At 56.7% G+C, this 21,192-nt stretch overlaps 1 protein-coding gene across 1 annotated transcript in view; it reads left to right on the forward strand.

The window, feature by feature from the left end:
• The window catches only part of ZMIZ1 (zinc finger MIZ-type containing 1), a 187,560-nt gene that overhangs the window by 75,356 nt on the left and 91,012 nt on the right, over positions 1-21,192 (forward strand). Inside the window, exons 3-5 of the mRNA XM_021700290.2 lie at positions 3,120-3,228; positions 9,216-9,329; positions 16,716-16,821. Of these exons, the coding sequence (XP_021555965.1) occupies positions 3,169-3,228; positions 9,216-9,329; positions 16,716-16,821 (280 nt within the window). The 5' untranslated portion in view covers positions 3,120-3,168. The remainder of the gene's footprint in view (positions 1-3,119; positions 3,229-9,215; positions 9,330-16,715; positions 16,822-21,192) is intronic.

Genomic DNA, 21,192 nt, shown 5'->3' on the forward strand with positions numbered 1-21,192 from the left:
GGTACTCACTGCGGAGAAGGAGGGCCCTAAAGAGAGAGCCCCCCAGTGCTGGTTTCCAGCCCTCTGGGTACTTAGCTTCATCAACAGCGCCCCCTGCTGGCCAGCTGGGCACCATGGTTTGTCCCTGGCCCCAGGAGCCCTCTAGGAGTGAGCGCTGGCTGGGACTCTGTACACGTAAACCCAGGAGGAGAAACTCAGCCCCTGCCTGGGGGACCTAGAAGGGTAGCAAGGGGAGCGACACTTCTACCATGACACATGCCTACCACACCACAGCAATCTTCAGTGGGGACCCCTGGCCCCTCCCCACTAGCTGCACCGAAGTTTAGGTTGTCATGGGAAAGCCAGGATTCTAGAGCTGGCTGCTACTAAAACCTCTGAGCCTCAGTTTCCTCATTTGTAAAGTGGGAATATAGTAACGATGTCTGTCTATGCCCAGTGCCTGGACCAGCACCTGACTTACAGGAGAAGCTCAACGAATAGTCACTACTGGGTCAGATAGAGTGAATACTGGCTTGGACCATGGACCATATCTCCATGGCTCATGGATCTGGCATAGGACCCTGCACCGTATAGATATTGTAAAGTATTTACCGGGTGAGTTGGAAGCATGCATGTGTGGGCAGGTGGAGACTAGAGGTGTTTGGATGGATGCATGGATAGGTGGATGGATGGACAGATGGACAGGCAGGCATTTAGATGAATAAATGATGGATGGAGAAGTTGGCTACTTGGGTGTATAAACATGTGATCAGCGGGGTCAATAGAGGGATGTTGGAGGGCAGAAAAAAATAAATGTGGGGCACTACCCGTACTTTTAGCTTTTTGTGGGAGAACTCCAAGGTAGAGTGAACCTGGAAAGCATTTATCAAAAGTACAAATGCCCAGGGGCGCCTGGGTGGCTCAGTTGGTTAAGCGACTGCCTTCAGCTCAGGTCATGATCCCGGAGTCCCCGGATCGAGTCCCGCGTCGGACTCCCTGCTCGGCGGGGAGTCTGCTTTGTCCTCTGACCCTATCCCCTCTCATGTGTTCTCCCTCTCATTCTCTCTCTGTCAAATAAATAAATAAAATCTTTAAAAAAAAAAAAAGTACAAATGCCCAAATGACCCAGAAACTCCACTTCTAAGAATATGCTCTCTAGATTAATTCACACGTGGATGATGTGGCCAATATAAAAAGGTGCTCTTGCAATCCTGTTTGCAGTATAAATTTGGAGACGGCTTCAGGCTTCATCACTCTGTCTGGAGCATGAGCCCTCTGAGCAGAAGGGCCTCAGGCCTTAGAGCAGGGCCTAGCAGGGGTGGACATTCAGAATTTGGTTGGATCAATGATTCATCAGTGCCTAGGAATACTGTGCAGCTATTAAAAAATGAAAAGGCTCTTTATATCTTGATGTGGAATAAACTTTGAGATATGATTAAGAGGAGAAAAGCAAGGTCCAAGTAGTGTGTATTAGAATGCTATCATTTTATGTGGTTTGTTTTTTTTTAAGGGGTGACAGGGGATGGTACCCATAGATCTTTGCTTCTCTAAGATGAGACCCTCAGGAGACTGGTGACCCTGGTCCTCCCAGGAAGGCCATCTGGGGGCTGGGGACAAGGCCAGCACATCACTGGACTTTGATTTTTGAACCACGCAAATGAGTTGCCTTTTCAATACAAATGGGACGATAGGAAGTGCTTTCAAGGAGCTGGGTAGTAAAGAGCTCCTTGGAAGTACAACCAGGCCTTTCTTCCCAAGATTGGGCCAGGCATGCTCTGCTGGTAGTTCCCTCAGCCAGGGTGTTCACGCGGGGGGCAAAGAGCCAGGACATGGACTCAGACAGGCTCCTACTAGCGGTGGGGACTTGGCTGCTCTCAGATCTCAGACCTCAGTTTCCTTGTCTGTAAAATGGAGGTAATTCTAGTCTTACAGAGTGGGCATGAAAAGTAAAGGAGAGAACACAGAAAGTGCCTGGTAAATGGGACCTTTGGTGACACGGCAGGAGATGAGGGGACTTCTGGAGGGCAGTGCCACAGGAGAACGGAGAAGGCCGGGGGCCATAGGCCTCTGTCCAGCACCCTGTGTCTGTAGCCTGAAATGCCCACTGGGTTATGGGAGAGCAAACCCAGCGGCCATGGGCAGGCTTCTGCTTTGGCCCAAGGACCTGGACCACTGAGCAGTGGGTGGACTCCTCTGTCTCCAGCTTTCTCTCTCTCTCTCTCCATCTCTGCCTTTGCCATTGTGGCCTCTCTGGAGAGGCCTGGGGACTCTGGGGGCTTTCTGGAGCTGAGGGGGCTTCCTCCACTTAGCTTCATGCTCCAGGAGGAAGTCACATTCATGTTAGAATTCCCGAGGCCCACGGCTCTTCAGGAAGTGAGCCTGGTGGCCATGACATCTGTGGACCCTGCCCTCTGAGCCACGAGCTGGCAGCCAGAGCCCTAGTTCCTGGTTTGGGCTCTGATACTGGCTCCCTGTGCCACTGTGGGTAACTCCTGTCCCCCTCTGAGCCTCAGTTTCCTTGTCTTGGAGAGGGGTGGCGCTTACACCTGCCCTTCTTTCCCAGGAAGGCAAGGGAAGAATGGAATTGGGGTTCGTAGCGTGAAGAACTCGAAAGCATGGGGGCTTGGGGTGGGGGGCACGTTGTGCACTTACACCACACACGCGGTGAGGGCCTCATGGGAAGACCCCTACACATGTGTGTGCACACACACACACACACACACAGAGCCACGTAGGTAGCTAAGTCCTGACCTGGGAATCTGAAGGTGGGGTTGCCATCCCCACCAGCGCCCCCAACTCACACACACGTGTGTAGAAATGTGTGTGCCCAGGTGTGCTGTTGCATGTTCCATGGCGGACATGAGTACCCAGTGCTGACGTGAGTCATCCACAGAGAACACCCAGGAGCACCTCCTGCCCTCAGTCCAGATGGGCTTCCCCGTGGGCCGGGCAGCTGTGGCCGAAGTTCCTCCCTCCAGCGCAGGGCTGGCTGGGACGGAGGCCACCACAGCTCACAAAGGAGCCCAGAGCCTGCTGGGAGCCACTGGGGCCAGCAGGTCGGTGCTGGGGCTGGAGGGTGGCTGTCAGGCTGTCAGGCCTGGTGCAACCCCAGTTACACCCACCGTCTTCTGTCTTCACAGGCTGGACAACGTTCATGGCTCTCGGGTAGAACCCAGTGAAACGGCCAGAATGAATTCTATGGACAGGCACATCCAACAGACCAATGACCGACTACAGTGCATCAAGCAGGTGGGTGTGTGGCCCGCGCTCGCGCCTCCTCCCCTGCCCAGCCTGGCCCAGCTGGCGAGGGCAGGGCCGGCAAGGCAGGCCGAGCGGGAGGGGTGCTGGCCCAGCTATGGAGCTGGGCCTCTCGGGTGCTGGGTGGTGGTGGCAGGCCAGGGCTGACTGCCCGGGTCTCTCTGACCACCCCGTGAGAACGTGGCTGCATAGACAGGCCTAACACTGACATCACACACCAGGATCCATATGCCAGCCCTGCCCTGTCCCTCCTCATCTCCTCCCCTCCCCTCCCCTCCTCTTCTCTTCCCAGCTGTGTGATGTGGGGCCAGCCTCATGCCCTCTCTGGGCTCTGCTGTGTCAGCTGGGCCGCTGTGAAGATGGAGTAAAGTGCTTAGTCCCCTTCCCAGACCTAAGCTCCCCGCCCCTCTGCTTCCGTGGTTCTCTCTAAAGAAACAGAAAGGGAAGAGTTCTGGGAAATGAGATCATCTTACAGAAAAGGAAACTGAGGCACGGAGAAGAGAAGGGAGTCAGCTGAAGTCACACAGCCCAGCTTCACTTGTGCTGGGGTGGAGGGGGGCGCCTCATCCCTGAGGACGGCAAGCTCCCCCTCCTGCCCAGGCTCACGCCACGTTCAAGAGGCCATCTGCTTGCCAGCATCCTCTCGGGATTGTTCAGAGGTGGGGCATGTTCCAGGTGGGCTCAGAGCACCCCCCCTCCCCACTTTAAGCAGCCTGGTTGAGCCAGGGTTGGCGGGCGCCCCCCAGTGTTGACCAGGAGTGGTGCACCGCCCTCTGGGCGCAACCTCCTTGCAGCCCTGCATGGCAGGGTCTATGCAGACTCCTGAGTGTTATTGTACTCCCGGAGGGAGCAATATGGTAGAAGGGGCATGGGCTTTGACGTCAGAGAGACTTGAGTCCAAATCCTCACGCCTCCACATGCCCACGTGGTCTCAGGCTTTGTTTCTCTGAGCCTCAGTTTCCCCACCCATCACAAGGGTCCAGGCTGTCACAGGATGGCAGGGGCTGTTGTCCTCAGTGCCTCAGCAGCGGGGAGGCAAGCGCTGGGGTGAGGCCCCTGGGTCACCAGCACGGGCCGCTGGCCTCAGGACCCTTGGGGGGCAGAGCTCCCAGCCCTCCCCACCCCCCGGCAGCCTGCCCTCCCTGAGTGCCAGGGCCCAGTGGAGCTGAGGCCGGTCCTCAGGAACGAGGGCGTGTGTCCTCTCATAAATATCAAGTGGAGCTCTCTCGGAAGCCTGGGCAGGGTCTGAGGAGAGGAAATTGAAGAAGACTTGTTACAGATTGAACCCAGCCCCAACAGCTCCCCCAAAACGCCAATTACACCTCTGCTCATGGTCACAGAATAGAAGCCAGACGGTGCCCTCCCTCCAGCCCTGCGCTCGCCTCCTCCCTGGGGCTCTGCAGGCCCTCTCCCAGCTCAGCCTGTGGCCCAGCTTCTCCCAGCCCTGAGGGATCCGCTGTCAGTTGTCCCCACCCCCAACAGCACAGTCTCGCCACCCGGCAGGAGCCCCTCCTAGTGACAGGCATGCGGCTCCTCCTGAGACCTGCTCAACGACCTGATCTTTCTCCCATGGCGGGCTCTGCATGCCCAGAAATCAGGGTGCCCTTTACCCCCTCAGAGCATGGCCCCCAGGGCTCAGATTGACCAGTCAGCCAGTCCGAGCCCCCGTTCCACCACTTGCTAGCTACCTGACCCTGATTAAGCCGCCACTTCACCCCACTCGGTCTGTAGAATAGCATCATAAGGGACGCCCAGCCGGTGTGTGCCAGGGCAGCTGGAAGGCCAAGGATCTCCTCAGCTGCCTTCCCCCCCAGCCTGCCGTCCCATGCATGTGCATGCACACACACACGCACACACACACCTACACGCCCAGAGCTCTGCGCTAGGGCCAGACCCTGATGCATTTGTGAGAGTGAGCAGGCTGTCCAGATGCCCCCCTGGACCATCCAGAGCTCCTGACACCCCCCACATCCCCCTCCACACCTCCGGTCAGACACAGCTCAGTACTTGACATCTCTCTGCTCCACGACTGCCCCAGAGGGCAGCGCGTCTGGCTGAAGACTGCTGATTCTCAGACGTCCTCTCTCCTAATCAGAAGAGAAAGGCGAGCAGGTCTCCATGCTCTGAGGATGACAGATGCATTGGCTGGGCCTCATCGGGGCTTTGCAGCCTCAGACTCCCAGCCCTGCCTCACTTATAAGCACAGCTTCCCCCACACACACACCCACCCCACCCTAGTTCTAGCCATTGCTCACACTGGCCATCCCCCAAGCACCCTGCTACCTCTCTTCCCTCCAGGCCTCTGGCTCAGCTGCCTTTCCCCCATCTCAGCCCCAAGTGCTGGGAGAACCAGTGCCCTCTCTACAATGGGCCCCACTCAGAGGTCACACACATATCTGGGCTGCATGTTCAAAGCCACACAAATTGGCTAATTCCTGCACAGCAGCCTCCCCCAGCCCCACGGGCCCTTCTGAGCACCTGTACCCCCCATCTCTGAGCCCCACTGCTTCCTGGGCACCCAGCTGCCTCACCCACCCTGCTCTTTCTCCCTTGAGCCATCGGCCCTGTGGGGCACATATCAGGCCTCCCCCCAGACTGAGTTCCTTGGGGGCAGAGGATGTGCTATATTCATCTCAAAGTCAGCAGAGCCTAGCGCAGCCCCAGGCCAGGGCCCACATAAGTAGAGGGGGAGCAGGGGAGGGGTGAACTGATCGATGGCTAGCAAAGGGAATGAGCAGAAGGGTGGATGGATGGACATACGGATGCGCAGTTAGGCAGGTAGATACAGATGATGGATGGACACATGGATGGATGAATGGATGGACAGGAGGTTGGATAACTTTTGGATGGATAGACAGGTAGGTAGATGAATGGATAGATGGGAAATGAATAAATTAGTGAACGGTCGAATGGGTAGATGGACAAGGGAATGGATGGATGGATGGATGGATGGATGGATGGACTGATTCATTGGATGGACAGGTTGTTTGGTTCATAGATGGACTAATAAGAAGATGCAGTCATCACTTGCTCTGGGTAGCCAATCCAACAGGTCTAGGCTTTGGTGTCCCCTAATCCTGCCCCAACAGACTCAGTGGCCAGTGGATATAACCCATATCTTCCTAGGAATTGTGGAGACAGGCAGACTGTCTGGTGGGAGTTCAGGCATTAGTATCCACTAACGGCCACACCCAGGGAAGCTTCTGCCTATGATTCAGATCTGTGCTCCCATCCCCAGACCATCCAAGCCTGGCCAAGCTCCCCCATCCAGCCCTGGCCACTCCACATGCCACGAGGGACCTGTTCTGAAGTGGCCAGGTTGCCAGCCTACACCACAGATGGACCATCCTTTGGACAGTTAATGGCTCACCACCCGTTTCGGCGCGGGCCTGGCCGTGAGTTCCAGAGGTGAACAGGGCACTATTTCTACTCTCCAGAAGCTCCTAGGAGAGAAAAAACTATACAGAGGTCAGAGCAGTCGCAGTGTTTACCTGGCACCGACTCTCACATGGGGACGGCATGATTTAAATTGTTCCTAAGCTGTGTGGCAGCCCTGCAGGCTGTCAGCACCCCATTTTATCAGTGAGGGGCCTGAAGCTCAGGAACACGCCCAGAACTGTGGGGCTCAGTGGCTGAGATGGGGTTTGATCCAGGTCACCCGCTTCTGTGCAGCCCAGGGACCTCATAGTCGAAACAGGAAACAACAGCACAGAGAGGGGTGGGGGCTTGGCCAAGGCCACAGAGCCGCCGAGCAGCAACCACTGAACGGGACGCCTGTGTTCTTTCTACCAATGAGTCACGCCCAGTGGTGACCACCCAGAGCCCAAGCTGAAGGCCACATGAGCTGGCTTGCGTAAGGGTGGAGAAGCGTGGAGGTGGGCTGAGCATCATATGGAAGGCTGTGTGCTCGGGGACCAGAACAAAACTGGGCCCCCGAGACGGGCCTCAGAGGCCACTTGTGAGCCCGGAGCCCCAAAGGGGTTGCCAAGGGTGAGGGTGCTATGGGCAGGCAGCTCTGAGAGCAGCATGTGGTGGCTGCTGACCCTGCTAATTGGGTGTGACATCACGTAAATAAACGAAATAACTCAGTTAGCCGAGAGAGGCCGCCGGACAGGGAATTAGCCGATTTGCATGGCTTTCCACGTGCAGCCCGGATGGCCCCCCTCCGGCCTCGGAAAGGGCCCATGTTAGAGAGTGAGCACTGGAGGCAGAGGTGAGGACCCCCTGCTGCCCTCTAAAAGGGCCCTGTCCTCCATGTGGAGGCTCCTCCCGTCTCCTACGCATCAAGTGCAGGGAGCTCTGCCTTTGCAGAAAGAGCCTATGTGAGCCAGGGCCGAGAGCTGCCGAGTGCAGCTGTGCTTCCAGGGGAGCCTCCGGGAGCCAGAGTCAGGGCCAAGGGCAGCCCCACGTGGGAGCACCCCACGTGCCAGGCGCCCTGCCAGGGGCCGCAGGAGCCTCATCTTGTCTCCCCGGCCCCATGACAGAGGGCTGTACCGCTGCTCGCTTGCCCTCCTTCTCGCCTTCACCGCTTCCTCCCGTAGAGGCACCATGTTCTAATTCATTTCACTGTCTTCCATCCATTTTTAAATCTTTCTTGCACGACCCACGTTGTAAGAATAGTCATGAAACCCTACACAAAAGAAATAAAAAGTCCCACCACCAAGCCATGATCGGTCATCCCCCTTTTATAGATGGGACAACTGAGGTTTGGGAAGGTGAGGGACTGCCCTGGGTTAGCAGCTAGCAGGAGGCAAAGGCAGAGGGAGCCCCCGGGGTCCTGCCCCACAGGGGCTCAGTGCCACTGTTGCATTCCATTCCTTCCTAATTCCGGGACCTGGCGGCTACTAAGACCCCTCCCCGCCTTGGCTCCAAGGCAGACTTGCGCTGCAGTTTGGAATAGAGCGCCCGCCCCAGGGGAAGCTACTTTTCCTTTCTCTCCCAGCACCAAAGCAACAGGGGCCTTAGAAGGTCCCACCAGCCCCTTTGCAGCTGGCTTATGACCCTTGCAGACACACCCTAGGTGTCCCGCTGGAGGACCCACACTCGTGACACCCATTGCTGAAATTCCTGCTCTGCCCCTAAGCAGCTCTGTGACCCTCAGCGAGTCACTCATCCCCTGGGCTAAGGTCTAACTCATCGGGACCTGGGAAGACCTGGGCAGGTGTTAGAGAAGGAAGCCACCCCCGCCCACCCTGGTAGCCCTGTGGCCTGGGTCTGAAGCAGGATCTAGAAGCCTTGGCCCCAGGATTCAGTGTCTGCTGACTCAGATCCCCTGACTGGAAGGGGCTTGAGCTCAGGCGTGGACCCCTCCCGACAATGCCAACAGCCCCCAAGCCTAGCCAGACCGGGCCTGCGAAATCTGGTTTTGGGGAGCTAAGCCACATATGCCAGACCCTGGAGTGAGAATATCCTGGGCACAGCATGCTTATGGTTCAACTCCCAAGCTGGGTTTGGCCCGGAGACCTCTTTCTAACCCACCTGACCCCTGCCCTATTTGGCCATGGCTGAGTTTTCTCTGAAGCCAGAGCTCGTGGGCTTCCAGACCTGGGCTGTGTTGGTGGTGGTGGTTAGTGGGAGAGGCCTTCATCAAAAAGGAATCTCCAGGGCTAGCCTGCCCTGGCTTGGGGAGAGCCAGCCCCCAAGGATGGAGGCCATAGGCCACCCTCCTGAACTCTGCAGAGTTTACCTGCCCCCACAGCCAGCATCCAGAAAACACTTTAATATTATTGTCTTTCTCTAGACCTTGGTTTTCCTATCTTTGCAATGGGGCTACTAATCCCCATCCTGCAGGGATTGGGTGGGAGGGATGCACAGGGAAAAATGAATGACAGGTTGTTTGAGAAGCCTCCTTAATCCTACCCCCCCTTTCTTCGAGTTTCATCCCAGTGAGGCCTGGGGTCTTCGCCGCCCCAGACCCACATGCTACCCTGCTGGCCTTGTTGCTGGAGCTTCACACTGCCTCCTTCCCTCTCCCACAGCACTTACAGAACCCTGCCAACTTCCACAATGCCGCCACGGAGCTGCTGGACTGGTGTGGAGACCCTCGAGCCTTCCAGCGGCCCTTCGAGCAGAGCCTGATGGGCTGTTTGACGGTGAGTCTTCATGCCCCCCCACCTGCACTGGAGCCCGGGGAGGATGCCCCAGGGGCTCGTGTGCCTGTCCAGGGGTCAGAGAGGCCCCAGACAACAGAGGATGAGAGATAGAAAGACACCAGTGCTGGAGGGGACAACCCTTCTCCTTGTGCCGCCCCCCAACATACACCTTCAGGGAAACCGGTCTGATGGGAAGACAGCCCTCAGGATGAGGTGGGCTCCCCACACTCGATGGGAAAGCACGGGGCCTGCCTGGGGGGGGAGTTCCACGTCTGATGAGGGTAAATGTTCCACCCTAAGCAAAACAGAGTCATGGAGCGTTTTTAGCCATCCTTTTATCCAGTCGTTCATTCATCCAGTTGGGCAAACATCTAGTGAGCTTTTTACAGTCATCCATCCTTCTGTCCATTCATAGAAGCATCTGTTGAGCTCCTCTTATAGCCATCCATCTATCTAAATAAACGCTGATTGATCCCTCATTTGTCACATCTGATCCCCTCAGCTCAGTCCTAGGAAACCACAGAATAAGACTTGGCCAAGCCCGAGTCCCTCTTTAGTGGGGGAGCCCTGATGTGGAGAGAGTGGGCCGAGAGAGCTGTGTGCAAGGGGAAAGCAGCAGCGAGCAGGGACGCGCTGATGGCCCAGGAGGTGGGGAGGCTGGTGGGAAGACCCGAGGGAAGGAGCCCCAGACACCTCCACCGGGGTTCCCCCCAGCCGCTGGGCAGAGTGAGCACGTTCTAGGCGCTTGGAACAGCATGTGCAAAGGCCCAGATGGACAATAGAGCCCAGAAAGCCGAAGTTCACTCAGCTCGGTGAGGGCCTGGGATGCGGGCTGGGCAAGGGCCAGGGCCAGAGCTTGTGACATCATCTGCCAAGCCTCGGAGCTTGCCGGCCGACCGCCGCGCAGAAGGAGCTCGCGGCTTGTGAATGACCCCAGCCACGTGAGCTTGAGGGAGACTTGGTGGCCAGCGAGGACAGCTGCTCAGAAGGCCCTGAGTCAGCTTGGAAGAGGACATGGGTAAACAGATTGCTGCAGAGCCCAGCTACCCCAAGGCTGGGGAGGAGGGGCCCAGGTGGATGCCTGGCTGGGAAGGAACAATAGGTAAAGTGCGGGGCACCATGTTCTCTGAGAAGCTCCAGATAGGAGGGAGGCGAAAGGCCCAGCGTGGCCCTGGCCTGGAGCGAGAGGATTGACATGATCGTGGGCCATCCTTACAGAGCACCCCTTCTGTGCCTGCCACTGAGCTGGGCCGGCACACACCTTCTCACTGACTCCTCACACTCCATGAGGCTGGCCCTGCCATCATCCCCATTTTACAGAGGAGAAAACTGAGGCTTGCTGGGAGGGCTTCCCAAGGTCACATAGCCAAGACCCCACTGCCTCTAGAGGAAATGTTCCTGGCCCGTAGGGATGTCGGCCAGGGGTACAGCCGAGACCCTCAGGGCTACCCCATTTGTTTGAGGCCAATGCCGTCTGGCTCCCTTGGAACCACCAGGCCAAATCAAGCGGCTGCCTACACTGCCCCACCCTCCTCATCCTCCAGCCCGCGGCTTCCCTCCCTCTACCAGCTCCTGTAATCCTCTTTGCAGGGATCCTGGTTCAGGCTAAGCCCCCTGGGCAAGGACAGATGTTACCAGAGGCCCCCCCAGCTGCCATCCTAGCTGCCGGCAGCCATAAGTCAAGTAGGAGGTGGGGACCACCACGAGGTGTGGCCAGACTGGCCGCCACAGTCCCCCAGCACCCTGCCCGAGCCTGGCCCTGCCTGGGAGGTGGGGATTCAGAGCTGAATCAGACGATGGCCCTGGGCAGGCTGGATGGGCATGATGGGGGCACGAGCTGACCAGTGACTGTCCCTGCTCCAGCCCTGTCACTCATTTATTCAGTTGACAAACCTTCACTGAGGCCCTGTGCTCACCAGAGGCAGAGCAACAAGCACAGTGGACCTTTCTCAACAGTGTACGTTCCAGTGGGGGATGGGGGAGGCGGACCCTAAACACTAAAGGAGTAAATAAGGACATAGGCCAGTGCCCCGTGGCGGGGGGGTGCTGCTCAGAAGAAGCCTCCTGAGGGGGTAACCCCCAGCTGAGACCAGAATGGCAAGAAGAAGTCAGCCAGGAGAGGGGAGGGTGCTCCAGGCAGAGTGAACTGCTAGTGCAAAGGCCCTGAGGCTTGATTTGTTCAAGGAACAGAAAGACGTCTCAGGGGGCACCTGGGTGGCTCAGTCAGTGAAGCGTCCTTGGCTCAGGTCCTGATCTCATGGCTCATAAGATTGAGCCCCTACGTTGGGTTCTGGGCTCAGAGGGAGTCTGCTCGGATATTCTCTCTCTCTCTGCCCCTTCCCCCGCTCCTGCATACTCTCTCGCGCTCTCTCTCTCAAATAAATAAATAAATCTTGAAAGAGAGAGAGAAAGAAAGAAGAAGGAAAGAAAAAAGAGAAGAAGGAAGGGAGGGAGGGAGGAAGGAAGGAAGGGAGGGAGGGAGGGAGGAAGGAAGGAAGGGAGGAAGGAAGGAAGGAAAAGTCTCAGATGGCTGGAGCACAGGAGAGGGAAAGGATACAAGATGAGGTTAAAGAAGGAAGCAGAATCAAGGCAACGCAGGACCTGCAGGCTGAGGGGAGAGGAGCTTAGATATTATCTGAAGGGTGATGGGGGGCCTTGAAGGATCTTAAGCAGGTGAGCGATAGGCTATGATTTATGTGAGGACAGGAGCTCTGAAGGGGAGCATCCTAGTAGGATAGGCTAGAGGGATTTTGGAGGTCTTCCTGGAGGGAGCCCAGGGAGGAGCCTGTAGGATCTGACTAGAGAGCAGGGAGGCCGTGGCTTCTGGGGCAGGGACAACGGTGTGGACAAAGGCTCAGTGCCGGCTCTTCTGGGTCTCTCCTCATCGCAAGCCAGCTTAAGGCACAAACTTGCTTGAATGGTGGGCTTTGACCCCCACCTTTCTGGCCTGCTGCTTAGCCAGAAACGGGCCTTTGGTTCACCTGCCACAGTGGCAGAGATGTTGAGTTTGACTGTCCCTTGGAGCTCAGTAGAACCAGCAGCAGGGAAGTGCAGGGAATGGGGAGGTCATAGCAGACCCCCTTGGTACCCGAGGCACTTTCCTGGGCCCCATCTCCTTGCATCCTTATGAAGACCTTGCAGGCCAGGCAGGGAAGGGATCATCACTTCTGCTTTATGAACAAGACAACAGAAAGGGGGAGCAGCTCGCTACAGTCCCAGGCTGGTACTCCTGAGCCCCCAAGGCCCTGCGGCTGGTCCTCCGTCCCCCTGCACATCCTCAGCCCCAGCCATGTCCCGTGGGAAGGGAGGGGATGCAGGAGGTCAGAGATCCCCAGGGGCCTAAGCAGGGCAAAGCTGCTGAGCTCCCCGCCAACACTCCCCATGCAGGTGGCAGGTTGAAGTGCTCCCGGTTACAGCAGTCCCCTGGGCGACCCCTGGGAATGAACTCCTCTGGACCCGGCTTACTTGGAGGATAGAAATTAAAAGCCACTTAGCCTCAAGCAGGCCCATTTTCGTCGTACTGCGCCTGGGCCCTGGGGTAAAGAATGGCTGGCAGTGCCCCTGCCCCACACTCCCCTTCAGGCCCTCTGACCCCCATGATGCAGAAGTGTGGGAGCCCTGGGGCCCCTCCCAAGGGGTGAGGGTGTGAGCCCTGGTCACCACTTGCTCCTCAGACCAGGTTTTTCCTGACAGTGCTGGCAGCTCACTTCCCGGCCCCTCCCCTAGCAGCAAGGCTGAGCCCCCTGTCTGAGGATCCCCCTCAAAATCAGGCCTCTCTGGACTCATTCCTTCCTCCCCTAAGGTGGAGTATGGTTGATACGCTCTAGGCACAGAAAGGAGAAGGCCAGAGAACGGGAGAAGGGAGATAGGAAGGAGAGGAGGTGGCAGAGGGAAACAGAGGCCAGCTAGCCTAACAGCAGGGCCCCCCCATCTCTCCAGGGAGAACTTCCCCAGAGCGGCAGAGAATTCGCTGCTGAAGCTGTCAGGGTATGTTCACAAATAGCCTTCACTGAGCTGTGTGCCTGGTCCTGGCTCTCATCCTCGCAAGGAGAGGGCATGTCACAGATGGGGAAACTGAGGCTCAGAGAGGTTAAGTAACCTGCCTTAGGTTGCACAGTACGGGGTGGGGGGGGGCAGAATTGGAGTGCAGGTCAGCATGCCTCCGGTTCCCCTGACTCCCTCAGAGGATGTCAGAGTCCAGCCCCATGCCTGGAACCGAAATCCCTTCTCTAACATCCCCCAGACAGCTTGTCCTGCTTCGTAGCCGGGAGGCTCACCGCTTTTCAAGGAAAGACACTCCCTTGATGGGGCTAACTGGCCGCCTGACCTTGAGCACACGGCCTCTGTCATCTCTGGGCTTCAGTTTCCCTCTCTGGCACGAGGGGCTGGACTCCCTGACCTGTAGGTCCGTCCCCCTGGGCCCCGGAGGGGCTAGGTCTCTGAGTGCCAGGAGCCGGCTGGGCCCGGGCAGCCAGCAGAGGGCAGCAGCGGGGCTGCCGCTCCCCGCCGGCCTTTGTAGAGGAGGGGTCTTCCCGGCCCACCCGCACACAGGACCCTCACTGGGGGTGCCATGCCCATAGAGGGGGGAGCAGGCCTCTGAAACACAACCAGCTACTCAGCTAAGTCCACCCTCCCCACCACTGTCAGGCAGACCCATCTCACAGGACTTTCCAGGGGGTCCTCATGTACCTAAGGCCTCGAGGGCCTCGGGGTCCAGCTTAGCCGCACTGCGCTGTGCTGACCTTCAGCAAGGCCCTGCCCTCTCTGGGCTTGGTGAAAGCTGGCTGTTGCCAGTGTCCCTTCTGAACACTAAGGCTCAGGGGATTTGGTGACAAGCAGACATTCCCAGGCCTGCAGGACAGCCCTTATACCAGCACCAGGCCCCTGTTGCTCAATTTAGCTGGGTTTTTTGTTGTGTGTGTGTTTTTAAACCAGAGCAACAGGATTAGCCAGTATTGGCCAAACAGAGGGACCTTTGCCTTCCTGCCCTCAACACAGGGCCTGAGGCTTCTCCGGGCAGTTGGGAGTAAGGCCTTAACCCTTTGTGGGCTGAAAAAGAGATCCTCTCATGGAAAGAGCCCAGATGTTGCAGCCTGACTGCCTGGGATCGCATCCAGGCTCTATCATGGACAAGACTCATAACCTTTGTCTCATATCCATACTCAGTTTCCTCCTCTGTAAAACAGATAATAATATCACCTCGTGGAGCTGTTGTGAGAATTCGGCACTTCACTGCTTACAAAGCTTTCACTTAGCCCTCCTACCGGGCAGCCAGCATTCTCATTATGCTGTTTGCCTCCATCAACATTTCCCACCAACAGCAGCCTCACTGATGCACTAGTCCAAACAAATTGTCTGTGCTCACTCACATCCACCTCAAGACTCTGCCAAAGAAAAGGCCACGATAGTCAACATCTAAGCTGAAGTGACTCTTCTGGGCCTACTGTGTTGAGTCCCAGCTCTGCCTGATCTTGGGGACCTGCCTTAGCCTGCCCGCTTCACCTGCCTCACCTGCTAAATGGACAGTGCTGGTCTCCAGACCTGAAATGTTCAACAGGCCACAGAGAGCTAGTGGCCTTGGTTTTTCTGCTTGGACAGTGAAAAAAACAGTGAAAATGCCCTGCCCTGAGGTGGCCCAGAGCCTCTGGATCAGGGGGTGTGTGTAGGGACAGGGGGTACCATAAGAACCACAGTTAGGGGCAAATAGAGCCCATGGAAAAGAGGCCTGGAGGAACAGAGGAGCTCTGCATCAGGGGCTCCTGTTTGCAGCAGAGAAGCTGAGCAAACATTCAAACCCGAGAGGTCCTTTTTCCTCCCTGCCCTGGGAGTTCCCAGGAGGTGGGGGTGGGGGGAGGAACGACACCCCATTCCAAAAGGTGGTGGTGGCCCTGGGAAGAGGGCGTCCACTGGCTCCTCCCTGGTTCATCAGGCTCACTCTGTCCAGGCCTTAAATGTTCATACTTTTTAAATGACAGGGTTGGCCTAGATTAGCGCTTTCCCCACCCTTTTTAGCCTTAGAGCCCTTGTAACGAACCCTTAAATACAAAGCAGATAACGGGGAACCTACTCTGATGGTCGCAGGGGCCGGGCCAAACCCCATGGCAGCCTGAGGCTCTCTGAGGGCCTCCAAGCGCCTCTGGAACAGGTGGTGTCTAGGGGCCTGCTGACGGAGTCTTCCCTCTCTCAAAAGAGCGAGCTGCCACATCTGGGAGCACTCCTTTCCCACTCAGCTGTAGCCGCTCCCACTGCTTCCTGCGCCGACTCCGTTTCCCAAGGTCCTTCCTTCTTCATAAGGAAACCTAATTTTGCTGCTGTCCCTGAGGGAGGTGGGCAGGAGGGAGCAGGTCTGGCCGTGGCAGGACACCTGGGAGTGGGCGAGGAAGGAGTGGAGCCTGATGGGTGTGAGCCTGTGGAGCCATTTGGGGGGCCCCCAAGAGCACCCTGCCCCACACTGCCCCAGGGACTGACAGCCCTCCCAGTCCCTCTCCTCTCCCCCTTCTGGCCCACACTTCAGAGGTTCTCAAGGAGAAGGGAGGGACCTCGGGGCTCCAAACACACAGCTGCTAGCAAGCTTCCGTCGACACTCTGATGGAAGCCTCCCGTGTGCCAAGCAGGTGCTCAGCCCTGGAGACAGACCCCAGGCTGAGCATGAGGGCCCTGCGGTCTCTGGGCCCAGGTCTGAGAGGCTGCAGGGTGCCTGGCACAGAGCTGAGCATGAGCACTGAGGAGCGTAGGCATGTCCATCTGGAAAAGCCTTAGCAGTCTGTCCGGCAGCTCCAAGCTGCAGCTCCATGGAGCAGTGTGTCCTAAATCCGTGCTTCTCCTTAGGCACAGGTTTTGACTTAGGAGGGACCAGTGCCGCTGGGTGGGGACCATGCCTGGAATGGTGAGGGCAGCAAGCACCCACAAAGGTGGGTGCAGGAGCTCGGGGTGGGGATGGAGAGAGGTGCTAGGTGTGGGAGACTTCCCGGGGCCGGGACTTAGAAGGGAGTTTGGGGAGCTGCCTGGGGTGGTGGGGGGAGAATAGAGGCCTGGCCTGTAGCCATCTAAGACACAGTGGTACAGCACCTTCTGGAATGTGGCCACATCGAGTCCTTGAAAGCCGCAGGGCCTGGGCTTCGGGGTTAGGCCCACCAGCGGACTAGAAACCCCTGAGGGCAGGGACCAGGCTCCCAGGGCCTGGCATGGAGGAGGGACTTGTCAGTGTTTATGGAGTGACTGAGCAAGGCACAGTTTGAGTCCCAGCTCTGCCTGATCTTGGGGACCTGCCTTAGCCTGCCCACCTCACCTGCCTCGCCTGCTAGATGGACACATCCGTCACTCCGGGCTCGGAGGCCTGGTGCTGGCCGTGACTCACCCTGCCCTTCCTCTCTCTCTTGCTGGCAGGTGGTCAGTCGGGTGGCAGCTCAGCAAGGGTTTGACCTGGACCTCGGTTACAGACTGCTGGCGGTGTGTGCTGCGAACCGAGACAAGTTCACTCCCAAGTCTGCGGGTAGGTGATGGCTGGGGGTTCCACAGATGTCACGGGGAGGTGGGAGTGTAAGCGGATTCGAACCCAGGGCTGCACGCCACCCCTGCCAGCTGGTGCCTTGGTTCCTCTGGGTGTGGTGTGAGCCTGCAAGGAGCAGCAGCTTGTCCACCGGGCTGTGCAGCCCGCGGATGAGGCTTGTCCCTCCTCTCAGGCAGTGTTCTCTCCTGCGGGGGGGGCCTCGGGGCCAGCGAGGGGCCCAAGCACGCCATCCTCCGACAGGCTAAAGGGAGACATGCATCATCTCATTTCATCTCCGTAATGACCCCTTGGCATTAGCCCTGCGATCATCCCCATTTGACAGATGAGGGAACTGAGGCTCAGAGAAGCTGAAGAGGTTTCTCGGCCACACAGCTGGAAACCGGCAGAGCTGGGGTTTGAGCCCAGGCCCATACGCCAGAGTGGACATTCCTAACCCTGTGTTCATTCAAAACATCTGCATTTAAAATAAAACACAAAATAAATGCAAATTGGTACATGCAGGGTTCTAAAAGCATCATATTCTCTGCATAATATTCTCCGTCACCACTTTGTCATTACATGGGACCTCCTGCCCCTGGGTTCAACCGAGGCCACAGATGGGGCCGGCAGCATTCTGTGCATGAGGGCTTTAAGCACACCAAAGATGCAGTTTTACATTTCCCATCATCCCCATTACCTTGCATAAGCTGGGGGCACGGTGTAAGCTCTCACTCCGACAGACCTGGGACAGGCAGGCCCTATCACTTGCTGAGCGTGTGGCCTCGGAGCTTCAGTTTATCCCCTTGGGAAGGCAGGAATGACAATGAGACTTACCCTGCAGGGGTCATTGTCTGTTCTAGATATATGTGCAGTGCCAAGCGCAGTGTCTAGAGGTTGTTAACATATTTTTATGTTCGAGTAATTCATTGAAAAAGAAAAGAAATCAATTATTGCCTTTGTATAACAATAAAACAGACGTTTTCTCTGAATCCGTCAATCAGTTCTTTGGAGTAGATCTAGAAACAGCCTTCATGAAAATGTTTAAGAGACATCTCACGGTGTATTTCCATAAACCCGCTCAACCTACAATCTCTCGAGCGCGGGTTCGTGCTCCTCCCTGTGTGTGTTTGCAGACCGTGCACGCGGACTGTGGGTGCTTTGCAGAAGGTGTGGGCAGCGGCAGCTAGCTCTGAGCTCCTTGCCGTGCCAGCCCACGTTGGGATGGCACTCTCGTATTGAGCTGCTGGCCAGAAAATGGTCTGGGAATCTCATAAGTGGTGTCTATTCCTAATGGAATCTGCAGTTTTAATAATAACTTAAGTCGATACAATTTTGACAAGGTAAAAATTGCTACTTATCCAAGAAACATTTCCGTATCTCTGTTGAGCGCCTGGTCCATGCGGGCATCTGGCCAGGTCTGGGTTCTGATGAGGGATGCGACTGACGTGGTCCCACCTCGGGAAACGTAGAGTCTAAAGCAAGGGGTCAGCAAACGTCCATGAAGAGCCAGAGAGTAAATAGTTTAGGCTTTGCAGGCTATCCAAAAGCAACATAGACAATATGTAAACAAATGAGTATGGCTCACTCCAATAAAACCTCACTTATGAAATCAGGTGATTGGCTCTGGTTTCCCCAACCCCGGTCTAGAAGAAAAGAAAGACTTCAAATAATCATAGGTATATGTGGGTGTGCATGTGTGCGTGGGTGTGCGTAAATTCAAGCTGTGGTAAGTTTCATGAAGGTAAAGTCAGGGATGCTATGAGACCACCCGGGGGTGGGGGAAGGCTTCCCTGAGGCCCAGAGATTGAGAAGGGTTGCATAGGTAAAGAAAAAAAGGAAGAGCTTCTTCCCAGGTAAAGAGAGCAGCCTGAACGAAGGTCCTGAGGTAGAAGGAAGCATGGCTTTGTGGCAGAACCAAACCAAGGGCCGTAGTTCCAGAGCCCGGAGGCAGGAGTCAACAGCAGTTAGAAAGACACATGGGGCCTGTCTTGAGGGTTGTGGTTTTTGTACTGAGAATGATAAGGACATGGCTAAATTCTCCTTTGGCACAGATAGCTCCGGCTCCAAAGGAAGAACAGATTGCACAGGGGGGAGGGGGCAGTGTAGATGCAGGGAGCGGGTTGGCAGATTGCTGGGGACATCAGGATGATGGTGGCTGGACCAGGAAGGTTCCGCTTCCTGTGGAATAGAGTGGAGAGAAAGGGATGACTCCAAACGCTATGTAAGAGGCAACACCAAGACAGGGAAAGTGTTGCCGGTGGGGGGTAGGCGGGGAGGAGGAAAACAGGAGAGTGGGTTGTCCCAGAAGACCCAGCTGCTCCCTTGTTGTGGAGGAAAGACTCAGGTCCCTGTGTAGCCCTTCCTCAGGGGTCTCTCGGGCCCCTGCTGGTATGTGCCAGGTGCTCTCTTATACTTTGCTGCAAATGCTCAACTCTGTGAGACACGGGGTATTGTCTCCATTTATGGGGGAGGACACTGAAGCTCAGAGAGATTTGTGACTTACCTGTGGTCACACAGCTCATAAATGGGACTTCAACCCATGGCCTCCTGGCTCCAGGCCCAGTCTCTGGCCACTACATCACAGTTGACTCTGGACCTCAACTTCGGAGGCCACTCCTCCACCTGGGAGAGCCCTTTACTTCACTCAAGTCACTCTAGGGTGGCCCTGCCCTCGGCTAAGTGGTACTTCCAGCATCGCTCCTCCTGAAACAAGGGCTTTGTTCTTCCCTCTGTTTGCACTCCCAGTTGTGCACAGCTCTTTACAGTTTATCGAGCCCTTTTCCAGGCATTGTATCTGTCAGTTAAGTCACATGATAGACCCTGAGGTGAGGCCTCAGCATACCCGTTCTGCAGCTGAGAATACTGAGGCCAGAGGCCCAGCAATGCCTGTGGCTTTGCTATTGCTTTAATTCCCTTCTTCGGAGTCAAACCGCTGTCGGCACCAACAGCCGTGACTAACCACCTCCTGGAGAAGTCGGGGCCTCAGGACTCAGGTTCCCAGCAGGGCCCCTGCTGGACCCCTCCTCTGGGAAGGCAGGCCACCAGCCTGAGGGCGAAGGCTTCCGCTGCTGCTTTCATTGTCAGCATAAAGGGTCTGCCAGGCTGACCATGAGAGGGGTGGAGGCTGCAGGGAGCTGAGCAGCGACCCCGGGTTCCAGAGGCGGCTCCAACACGGTCTCCCGTCTCCGCCATGTTGCCCGCCTCCCAGAGCCGTGGCCTCATCTATAAAGAGGGCCTATATGCCTCCCTCACAGGCTGCCTGTGAGGATCAATGAGATTCCCTAATCGTGGAAGTGAGGGGACCCGCCAATACCTGAGGCCCAGTGGTGCCAAGTAAATAGTACTCTCCAGCCCTCCTTCTCTGCTCTGCTCTGCCTTCCCCCTGCTCCCCACCCCCTACACACACACACACACACACACACACACACACACACACACACGCACGGTTCCTCTCTAAGGCTTTTTCTGCTCCAGCAAGGTTGTCTCCCACTGCTCCATTTCCCTGAGGCTCTGTGGGTGGTGCACGACCTGTGGTAACCCCACCTCTGGGTGCAGCTCTGAGCGTCCCTGTGGCCTCAGGTGTGTGTGTGGTGGCCACGCTGGCCACAGCCAGGCCTGCCCCAGCCTCTTCAGGCCAGGCCTCTGCAGTTCTAGAACCTACTCTGTCCATAGAGCTCCTGCAGCCAGCCCATGCTACCTCTTGCCCTCCTCTCCGTCTCTCCCCAGGCTCCCATTGTGTCTGACTGGCTTGTGCAGTTTTCACCCTCCTAATCTCTCCTTCCCCTTTCTCTCTGAGCATTCTGATGTCCTACGTCTGTCTCTGTCTGTCCTTCCCTTCGCTGCTGCCCCTCAGACTTTCTCCCTGTGTGATGTGCGTGTATGTCTGTGTGTGCGTCTGTGTCTGGGGGGCGTACGTGTCTGTGTATATATGTGTGTGTGTGTGGTAGTGAGCATACCTGTGTGCTTGTGTGTCTGTAGGGGCTACATGTCTGTTTGCGTATGTGTCTGTGTGTGGTAGTGAACATGTGTGTCTGTTGGGGATATGTGTCTGGTGGTGAGCGTGTGTGTGTGTGTTTCTGTTGGGGATACATATCAGTGTCTGGGGGCATGTATCTGTGTGTGGTGGTAAGCGTGTGTGTGTGGTGAGTGTGCATGTGTGTGTCTGTGGGTCTATAGGGACACATGTCTATGTGTGTGTGTGTCTGTTGGAGATATGTACCTGGGTCTGGGGAGTACATGTCTGTGTGCGGTGGTGAGCGTGTCGGTGTGTTTGTGTCTGTGTGTGTGTGTCTGTGGGGACACATGTCTGTGTGTGTGTGTGTGTGTGTGTCGGAGGTATGTATCTGGGTCTGGGGAGTACGTGTCTGTGCGGTG

Source organism: Neomonachus schauinslandi, chromosome 6 (genome assembly GCF_002201575.2).
Source record: "Neomonachus schauinslandi chromosome 6, ASM220157v2, whole genome shotgun sequence".
In the NCBI taxonomy this organism is placed as follows: Eukaryota; Metazoa; Chordata; class Mammalia; order Carnivora; family Phocidae; genus Neomonachus; species Neomonachus schauinslandi.